The 10,847-nt window shown below is 51.0% G+C and overlaps 1 protein-coding gene and 1 pseudogene across 1 annotated transcript; one reads left to right on the top strand and one right to left on the bottom strand.

The window, feature by feature from the left end:
- Positions 1 to 7,213: 7,213 nt before the first annotated feature.
- On the top strand, positions 7,214 to 8,150 carry SAPIO_CDS0968 (uncharacterized protein; the record flags this gene model as incomplete). Its single annotated transcript, XM_016783637.1, has 3 exons — positions 7,214 to 7,521; positions 7,724 to 7,876; positions 8,072 to 8,150. 3 exons carry the CDS (start codon positions 7,214 to 7,216, stop codon positions 8,148 to 8,150), a joined length of 540 nt encoding a protein of 179 aa, XP_016645911.1.
- A 1,677-nt stretch (positions 8,151 to 9,827) lies between these two features.
- Positions 9,828 to 10,226, bottom strand: SAPIO_CDS0969 (annotated as a pseudogene; the record flags this gene model as incomplete).
- Positions 10,227 to 10,847: the final 621 nt, after the last annotated feature.

Below are 10,847 nucleotides of genomic sequence, written 5' to 3' on the forward strand. Positions count from 1 at the left end.
CCGTCGTACAGAGTACAGAAAAAAACAGGGTTCCTTCGAGTGCCACCTCATCTTTGAGGTAATATCGGACAGAATAAGATAAACATCTCAATCTATACTTACCATCCCTCATAGATCCCCCCCGTCCATGCATTGGCTTCAACGGAAGGATATACTTCCTAGGGTGGGGGGAATAATACTTCAATGCTTGTAATATTTGCGACTGCCTGGAGGGGTGAAAGTCCCGCCTTCTCAGGGGATCGGCGATGATGTCACTCATCTAATCGACTACGAATACACTTTGACAAGAGGAGAACAAGACAACCGGAAACGGTGAATACTTGAGGCAGACCACAAGGAAGATACTCGGCCAGGCTGAATTCATTGGTGAGGCAGAACTTCATGCAAAAATCATGTTTGTACGACGTCGGAGGTTTTCTTCAGAATTACATATCAGCCACGGAATGAATACAATTGGTGTTTAAACAGAACATCGCCAACTCCCAGCTCCCTGACCGTCAAGTAGCTGATACCGCCCGGCCATTGGAACGTCAACTTGTCCCCCAACCCGTTTGCGATCATGTGCTCTCTCGAGTCCGCGCACCAACTTTTTTTAGCTTTCTCGTGCGGAAAGCGGGGGAACAAGCAACTGGCGAAGCCCACGCTTACAGGCGAACCTAGGCCGGAATGAAGCCACGATGCGATTCATGTAACGTCCTACACCCACCACCAAAAGCAAACAAACCACGAAGTAGAATATTTCACAGGGGGTAAAGGTGGGGGGTCTGTATATCCAGCTTCGCGGTGAAAGAAAAAGATAGAAAAAGACGGAAAAAAAAGTAAGTAAAGATAGATATTAACAAACAGTCCGGTCCATGGCGCGGCTTATAATTCTCTTCTTACGGATTAGCCCTCGACAAGCGTACGCTATATTCCCTGCATCTCAAGGGTCGTACATTTCTGCAACCTACATTACATTAGATCAAATTACACTTTTTTCCCCCCTTTCTTCTTTTTTTTTGATATACATACATATCCACTCACTGTCGGTGTCGGGTGGACATGAAATCTATCTGTATACCACGATGGAATCAAATGTGTCCTGCCGTCATTGGACCCGCCTAATCCCTCCCGGCATCGTCCCCATCCCTTCCATAGGCATTGGTGAGTTGTTCTCTGCCACCTTGCGCTCTCTCGCTGTGCCCAGAGCTGCGTTTCCCGCTCAAGAAAGGGGGTTTCGTTGGCTCGTTGGCTCATCAATCCAAGACATGCACCGTTTTCGTGGCAACTCCACACACACACCTTTGACACATACATCCACACAACACACACACACACTTCCACAAACGCACACAACACGCTAGGATCATCGTGGCTATGGGTCGCGGAGCTCGCCGAATGTAGGCTGGTCGGCATGGATTGAGCTTACTGAGTGGTCAATCTCTCTCTTGAGGCCCACGATTATGTTCTTACCATTCCGACAGATAACCTTGGTCTTATGAATGGCATTTTATTCTCGCATGGCCCTTCGAGGATATAAAGCTCCGCCTGGCTCGAGGTTCGCCATCTGCAACTCCCCAAGATATCTACTTCTAGGAAAGCTTCACTCAAATTCTCAAGGGGTCGTTATCCTCAATGCTCGCTTCCGCTCCGCCATGTTCCAACGTTCAGGACTCGGAGAACTCAGACAATGCAGGGAGAACCGGGAAACGACAGCTAGCTCATAGCGCGGAGTTGCGCTCTCCGACACACTTCAAGCTTAAGACACGTGGGGAAGTTGGATAACCGCAGATAGAGTTGCATATAGACAAGGCTGCCCTGCCCCCCAAGCACAGCTCTGTCGCACCGTTTTTCGCCCGGTCATAAACCAGCTCCGACGAATGGGGGTGCGCCACCGTCCATGTACATCATACATACCAGGTCGTGTTACGGTGGGTTCGCAGGTGCCTAGAGACTGCTTTCTGAACGCAACATTTGAAGTTTACACCGAAGCCGCCTTCTGAACGGCCCTTGAGAATGTGGCCAAAAAGAAAATCCTGGTGACGACCTCGACCACTCCTTGACTGGTATAACTGATCACTCTTGCCGGGGGATCATCTCCTAAGTAACCTCCCTCTCATCACACGCTCCCCGGAGATTGGCTCGCAGAGCCATTGTGGCAAACCGAAAGGGGGGAAAACTTTTTGCCTTTGCCGACTACTGCCGGCATAGATCTGCTCCGCAGGGACCCGGCGACTGTCATATGGTCAAGATGATACAACTCTTAAGGTTCTTCGGATCGGTTAGAGGCATCTGTCCACGTCGGCTCCCACACTTCACTCCCTCACAGACAGAACGGACATGTCGCGGAGAAGGAGAATCAAAACTTAATGTAGGCATGAACAGCCAGAGAGCGCATCTACCCGTGTCACCTCGAACTCACTCCTACCCGCCAACGAGGAAATGGCCCTGCCCCGCTACCATTTTCTTTAAAGGCACTTTAAATCTTGATCCATGGACACTGTCAATATGTTTATCGGAGCAAGAGATCGCCGATAGCATCGACACTCTGAAACAACAAAAACGGTAAGCTTGGAAAGACCAATGCAAGCTGCAATGAGAAAGGCCGAGATTCCTGGGGTACGGCAATCCCTCGTACTCCTGCATCCTCTCGATCGAGAGCCCATCTGGCACTAGATAGGTTGGAAATTGCGAGAATTTGGGCCAATGAGGGCTACAAAGAAGAACCGAACTATTGATGAGAATCCAGGCACCTGGGTTCTGCCTGCCTCCTGCTCTTGCCACACAGCCTAGCTGGACCAGTTTTAAACGGAGGGTCTAGGTCGAGTGTAGGCAAATGAGCCGAAGTCGCCCTCGCCAGCAAGGTTGTGTCAAGAGCAAGAAAGCGGTAGGCAGGATCCATGCTACACATGCCTGGCTACAGGCAGGCACGGAGGACTAAGTGGAGGCTGCATGAACGGAGGAAGCTGCAGAACGCAGGAGTAGTGTACTCGCGTACGTACCCAGGGTACCAGGCAGCTTGTCCTTGTTGGAGGGATGGATGCTCCTGCTCTTTCCTCTCTGATCAGCATTTTCACCCAATGGAAATGCGGGAAAATGCCACTAAGGCTGGTGAATGGTTAGTCGTGAAATTTCCAGAAGTCGCGCTGGAGGTCGTTTACGGAGGGGATCCTCAGAAGCACGAGGTCCGACTTCGTAGTTTTTGATCTCGCAACACGACGGATGGTTGGACGGTCTCCCATGCCCCAGGACGTTGATGGCGGGGTACGTCAAAAATAGGTTGGCAACGTCAATTGGCGGACTGGAGAACCAGTCCGAAGAGAAATTGCTGGTTTGACAACACATCCTCACATAAGAGACAAAAAAAGAGCCCGATTACCTGCATCTCTGCCTGACCAAGAACAAACTCTTTCTTTGGGGTGGTTGCTTGCACTCTGTTCCGCGATCGCCTGGATATATTATTTCCTCGATTCCAATGCCTTTTTTCGTGTTTTTTCCTTGCCGAAAAAGCCGGTGGGGAAAAGACTTGGGAAACAAAATCAAGGTCGGCGAACGAGCCGGGGATAGGAAAAAGCAGGGGCCTCTCAGGGCCCCAGTTCAAGGGTCCCGGCCAAGACCGGTACAAACGGGGCCGTGAGATAATCCGAGCGAGGTGCCGTTTCTTTCTCGACGTTCCACCGCCTTTCTTACAACGACATCAAATCTCACCTCCGTTGAGTTCCGTTGAGTACACTCCACCACATACTACCCCCGCCCCTTCCACACAATTCTTCTCACAAGGCACAATACTCTGCACTACTTCGGACTCTACCTTTGTACCCAAAATACATATACTTCCAGACGTACATGCAGTCGTTATCCTCTTGACAACCGTCACCATTGAATATTGAAATTTCCAGTGCGCCTTCTTAGCCTGCAGGTTTTAGGGCAATGGCTAGCCTGGTTGGGCAACAATAAACCAGGGAACCCCCTTCCCCTCCACGCCTCTCATCCCTTGAAAGTTTGGGGACGATGTTCAACCGGATCTTGTTTAATGGTCCATGTGTCCTTTTCTTGGTACGCTACTCTCAACTCTAGGTGCAGCGAACAGAGTGTCAGGTCACGATGCGCTTCTGCTCGATTGCAGGTTTGGAACTTGAATAGAACTTGTTCTAAGAATACCTGAAGCAGGCGTGATGGGGACCTCGCGTTGCAAGTCGCTCTCTCCAAGACCGCATCACGCCGAAAGCCCGTTCCCCAGACTTCTAGCCCTCATCAAATCTGCCTTTCTACATTCACCCTCCCCATTGAACCCCCTCTTAGCTTTCCAGTACGAAGTACTTTTTCAATTCTTACCCTTTTTACTATATCTTGGCCCAGATAAGCCCTCAGTAGCTCCTTGTTTTGTGGATTGGGGCCATTTTTCCTGTTCGAGTGCTCCTACCTGTTTATGGTGGGGGAGAAATTGGGAAGAACTGCCCTGACTTTCGCCTTCCAATTTGTTGACTGGTGTTTCGTGCTTGCCTTTTTCGAATTTCGGTGACGTTGAGCATTCTGGCTGGCTGGTTGGGCTGGGCTTGCCTTCTAAGTACGAAGTAGATCTGCCGGGCCAGAAAGTCGGAGAGAGCTTGAGCAGTCACAGTCAAACTCCCACCTTTCGCCATGTCTTTTTTTTTTTTTTGTTTTTTTTTTTCCTATCTAAATGTCACCCCCATTCTTGCATCAATGAGCAAGCGATTCTTGCCATTTAATTCTTCAGATCCTCTCCACATGTACCTTGCTCTTTTCAATCGTCGACCCATGCTGCAGCTGTAATTGCATGTTCCAGTCTCACCGTCTGCTTCTAGACTACAGCCTGCGTCTGTGTCTGCGCCTGCGCCTGCCAATCCTCATCCTGCGCGTCCAAGGGACGAGAGGATTAGCTGAGGTGTGTGCCTAGACATAATCAACGGGACAATATGTACAAGGGTATCGATCTTCGGTGGACTGCCAAGCTACATCGCTCAATCAATTGATGGCCTCACTCACGCATTCTGAACCAAACACAACCACAAGGCCGCCCCCGGTGCCTGGCTCTGTCACGTCCTGTGTCCTGTTCAATGTACGTTCCTTGCCGCAGCCCAGCTTAGTGATTCTGCAGGTGGTGATGGTGATTCTTGTTTTGTATTTTTACTTTTATCTTTTTTTATTCACTTGTTCGTTTTTCCTTTTCTCTTCTGCGGTATGCCCTTGCTAGGAGACATGGGGAACTGGGATTCGGTCTGAAAACCCTGACTGAGAAGCCCAAAGTGCGAAGTATGCGCGACGTGCTCGCATGTCTTACACGCACATCTGGCAGCTCGTTTTTTTTTTTTTTTTTCTTCTTTTCCACATTTCCCCCCCCTTCCCAACGTACCCAAGACCTAGACGCAGACCTATACGCACACACAACACACGCACGCACACGCACATCAATGATACACTACAGATACATGAGATGTCCACGGAGCGCCATGGATCTTGACATCTTTCGTTCCAAACTACGTCCAAGGTACACATCACACACCACACATCACTCCAGTCTGCTTTGCAAAACGGCAGCCCGTCTTCCTCTAAATGATTGCTGCCGTAGAGTGGCGGCCTGCTCATTTCTTTGCCCAAGTACTACTCCATACTCTCTACCTCTAAATACACTGCGTTTGATGCTCCAGTTTTAATCCGAATCTTACGTTCTGTGTCCACTGCTCTGCCCCATCATGTCCGGCCCCTTGTCCCACGCCGTCGCTTCTGTCACAGGAAACCTTCTTTGCCTTTCAAGCGCTTCAATCGTACTAGACCGCAATCGTCTACCTCCCCCCCACCTCCATACAGCCTTAGCCTACTGCTTGTCCACTCCCAATACCACTACCAGGGCCAGGACCAGTGCCAGTGCCGTCCCCCAATGTGGCTATCGTCAATCCATCCATCCCGAGAAATCCGCTTTTATATCCGCTACTCACGAGCTGATGTTACAATTTGCATGCCGTATCCGTCTCTTCTTGGACTGGCGCTGTTCCCCCGATCCCTTTCTGTGACGTCCAATCCCGGTCCATGTCTGGACTCGCTTTTGCCCCGTCTAGCCGTCTCCGAAGTACTTCCTCCATGTGCCTTTTCTCTGGGGTTTTACGTCCTTCATACCCTTTCCAATTTGATATCTTTTTTATTATTATTTTTTTTTTTCCCTTGCTCTGCCCTTCGTGCGTCACCACCTAAACCATCCATAATATGATTTTTTTCGCACACCCCTCCGCTTTCAACCTCCAGATTGGTACACGCCCCCATCCCTGACCAACATAGCAATTTGACTTCACTCCTCGGCATTAGTCCCGTTCGATCGTTCCGAGACTAACACGCCCAACACCCTTTTTCCCTTTGGTCTTGAGTGAATGGAAGCTAGCTTGTCCACGGTCCCACTTTCCGTCCTATCAACCTGGTGTAGTTCGTTTTCACATCTGCTTGTGCCGTAAGAGATTTCCAATTCCACCTCCCTTGAGGTCCATGCTCCATACTGTCTCCTCGTTGGCTACAAACGCATGCTACGTCCTGCGAGGACATTCACAATATCCCAAAGGGGGGGGGTGTGTGGGGTGAAGCAAGTGAAGCTCATGGGCTAGTGCTCGAGGTTTGCTATCGCTTCCACACCCCCTCTCTCATCTCGATTCATCTCTGAGCTACGCCGGACCTTCTTCCTCGTCTCCGCTCTCCGGTACTTTGTAGGCCCTTCCTCCCTCTACCGCGAGTCCGTCACATCATGCCATGGTCCTCCTCTCCTTGCTCGAGCGGGGGGCAAGGATGGACTTGGCGAATCGACTCTGAGCATCCAATGCCTCCGATCACGAGATGAGGAGCCCGGAAGGGCTCCTGAAAAAGTATAAAAGGGGCAGTTGTGATCGAGTTGGATCCATCTCAACCTTCTCCTCTTTTCTTTCTTTTTTTTCTCTTTTTCTCCAAGTTCCAAAGGTCTCTCCTCTCCCAGAGTCAACTGCCTGTCTTGAACATACCCTCCAACTTGTCAAAACACTCTTCCCAAGTAGCACTTAACCATATACCCCAAGTCCCACCACTCTTGATCTGCTCCTTAGCACAAACCAGGAAGACACCTCCACGAAGCCTTCTCTTTTCTCGTTGCTATCCTTCTACTACGAGTGTTCTACCACAGCTCCCTGGACAACTCAATCATTTCTACTTGCCTCCCCACTTAAACTAGTCACGCATCCCACACACTCTTCCCGACATCATGTCTACCCACTACACTCCCGCCTACTCTCTGCCTGTGCGTGTGCCCACCAAGGGCGGCCAGTACTCGGGCTATTCCAGCGCGTACTCAGTATCCCCACCAGAGGTCGATGACGACCTTAGCTCCACGTCCGGCGTTGCCTCTTACAGCAACAGCGGATATGACTCTTCTTCCTATGCCGGAAGCGGCGACTACGATAGCGCCCACTCCGCCAGCGGCATTGATTTCAATGAATACATGCAAGATCGATTTGCCAGCACATTCAATCCCATCCCGCTCGATAAGAGCATGGTCACCCAGGCGCAAACGTAAGTGGCTAATTCCAATTCCCGCGTAATTTCGTTCCCGCGCTTGGGAATTCTCGTCAGCACTTTCTCCTCGGCCAGTTCTCCACTTTTGCGGTTGCGAGGAGAATTGCGAGGGGTAAAAAGCAAAATTGAGGGAATTCCCCGTGGAGGCACAGGGGGAACGAGCGGAGAAATTAAAGCTAATTGGCGCTTTTCAATGCAGGTCGGGACACCTGAACGCTAAGCATCGTGAGCTGCTTGAATTGCAGAAGAAGGCGCAGGCTCGCCTTGCAAAGACTCGCGAGCGCTTCCAGGATGGTCTCCGTGATGCTCGCGAAGTTCGCGAGGATCTTGAATGGACGGAGAAAAAGATTAAGTGAGTTTTCTTTAGAAAAAAAGTTGGCCCCATTTTGCTTATGTTCTGTGCATTCCGTTCGTCGCCAATTGGAGGTTACTGCTTGTTTGCGCAAGCAACAAGCGTGCGTTGGCGAGATCGAGAGATACAGATCATCAATCTTGGTATATTTTGCGGCTTTCGAAAACTTGGAGACTAACAAAAATGCGCGAACAGGACACTCAAGACCAAGGCAGCCCGCAAACACCCCAAGGAGTTCTCTAAGGCGAGGACGCGATATCCCTCGCCTGAATAAATGCTCCTTGCCCTGGGAAAAAAAAATCGGGGAGGCGCGGCGGCAGCCATGACGTCGATGATGATTTTGAGCCTCATTTCATTTGACCCCCTGGTTTACACGCGATTGCGACAACCCCCACCCCTTTGTGATTTAAACTAACACACGCACAACACGCACACACCCCAGGTTTGGATTTCTGCAGGAACGGGAAAACGGGATACCAGCGGATCGGATATTTTGTCGCTTTTTCACACATGGATGGGTAGCTTATTTTTCTGCTTTGTTTTTTTTGCACACACCCCTGCCCCATCTGTTTCCCCCACACTTTTTGCGGTCAGAAATGCCTGCGGATAGCATTTTTGGTACTTGCGGGGAGATCGTTAGGCGCTGACCACAGCCCAACTCGGCACTATCTGCCGATCTGCAGGTGCAGAAAGGCGCAGGGGCCTGGTAACTGTGGATCGCGGCTACCGTGCTTTCTCGGCCCGCTGCTGGAGATTGCAGGTGTGAAGGAGGGTGTACCTCCGAAGGGAGGGGGAGGGGGACACCCAAGATGGAGGGCGAAACGGACAGGGGCGCTGGTTCCACGAAGTTATGACTTATGATTGGATGATTTTGGATGATTTGGCGACGCATTCTAAAAGTACACCTCCTCCATGGGGCGCTATTTCTGGTAACATTGGCCGGGTATGTGGGAATGACAGGGAATTGTGACAGGAAAAAGGAATGGGGGTGGGAATTGGTGGGGTCCCCACGCTTTCTGCGAATTGGGGGGGGAACGACTAGTGTCGAAGGCCAGGGTAGATTTTCCCTTGGGGGCGACGGGGGGGAACCAGGTTTCGCTCCCCGCTCGGCCGAGGAGGCGGCCTGGGACCTCTCTCTCCAGGGATGAGCCTGATCTGGAAGCAGAACGGATTCTAGAAAACTGTGAGCAGTTTCTCTTTCGGGCAAAACGGAAAGAGGAGGAAAGAGAGATGACGGTGAGGAAAGGGGGCGGACAGATATGGTACTCTTTTGGGTTCGGCGGGTTCATGGGAGGCTGGTTTCAATAATGTGTGTCCTTTCTTTGTCTTCTTTCTTTCCTCCGTTTCAGACTGTATTAGGGTTAAGATTGGACTGGGATGGCGGTGGCTCTCTGATTTCTCATAGTACCTGAAAAGCATCTTGCTCGGTCTTGCTTACGTGCCCGTAAAACCATGGCCATCGTGTCCTTCCCTCGTAGATAGTCTCTCTTAGATGACAGCGGCGCCTCTCATCATGTGACATCCTTTGGTAGGTACCCAAGGCCGTGTATGTTGGGTTCAAAAGGCTGGATGGGCCAGAGCCATGATGTAGGTGAGGTCGGGCACTGAGACGTGAGGACGCGATCACGTGATGTAGCATGTTGTCCGACCTGAGTCCTGCAGGTAGCAAGTGGTGTTCAACGCGGCGTGTGCGTGTGTATGTAGCCAGCACATATGTCCGTGGGATGTTGCAAACATGTTTGCAGTTTGGGACCAAGGTGGCTTGGACATTGAAGGACATGCGTGGTCTTGAACGTGTGTAGTTCGTTTCCTTGCCAAGTCCATCTTGCCCAACGCCACGGGGCGAAGGACGGCTGGAGGCACTTCACAGCTCCTTTGTTCCTCCCCCAATCCGCCAAATCCACCACTTCCCCCAAGAAAAAAAAGGAGACAGAAAGATAATAGAGGAAGTTCAAGATCCGGGATTCCTCAAACTTCCCCCCTCATACCCATGGCCCTTTGCAAGCCACGACCCTTTCTCCCCAACCCCAGCCTCCCTCTCCAGCTCCGCCCAAGGATTCTCGTTCGACGTCGGATCATAATACCCCTTCCACCACGGCCCGTCCTTTCTTCGTCCCTGTGCGTGTCCACCGCCGCCGCCGCCGCCGGGACGTCTTTCTTGCTGCTGCTGCTGCTGCTGCGTTTGAGGTTTCGGAGGCAGGCTGGCGGGTGGGGGAGGAAGAGCGCTCGGTGGAGGGGCGGTTGCGTTGAGGGAGAGCTTGCGCTTTTTGGGGTTTTGGGAACCGAAGGTTGAGAAACCTAGGGTTTGCTGGAGGAGGGCGTCTTCTGTTGCTTCTTGGGGTTCGGCCATTTTCTTTTCCCTCTCTTTTCTGGCTCCTTGCGAAGATGTCTCGTGAAGAGTTCTCGGCTTGACTGGTGTGTGTTTTCGGGAACTTTGATAGTGGGTGAATGCGAGCCTTGGGGTGCGAGTCGTGTTGCTCTGGAAATCTTCGAGTCTTGGATTCAGATGAGGGTTTGGCTTCTTTTATCTTCTCCTTGCCCCTGCTGTAGGATTGCGGAGAGGTGCGGATATTCAAAATCGAGGGTCTTTCCGGGTGGTTGTCGTCGTCGCTTAGTCAGCCACGATCTGGACAACCTCGAATCGGGAAACCACCTTCATCAGTGAAAGCATCGACAAAGACATCACAGGTCAAAAGGAGCAGGTTCGAAGTTTTGTTCAAGTTTCAAAATAAAAATCCAATTCCGGGACTTCATCGCAGTCGTCCACCCAACTATCCACTACATGTCAACATCGCATATATCCTTTCTATATAAACCGCCCCAAAAAAAAAGATGCACCACAACTCGCATAAAAACGAGATGACCAACACAGCTGTTCTCCATCACGATGTTTCATTCAACAAGGCAAAAATAAGAAGAAATTCCCAATACTAACCAAAAAAGAGGGGTATTCGATGATGCGGGGAGTCAG

The sequence above is a fragment of the Scedosporium apiospermum genome (genome assembly GCF_000732125.1).
Source record: "Scedosporium apiospermum strain IHEM 14462 chromosome Unknown SEQ_SAPIO_0044, whole genome shotgun sequence".
In the NCBI taxonomy this organism is placed as follows: domain Eukaryota; kingdom Fungi; phylum Ascomycota; class Sordariomycetes; order Microascales; family Microascaceae; genus Scedosporium; species Scedosporium apiospermum.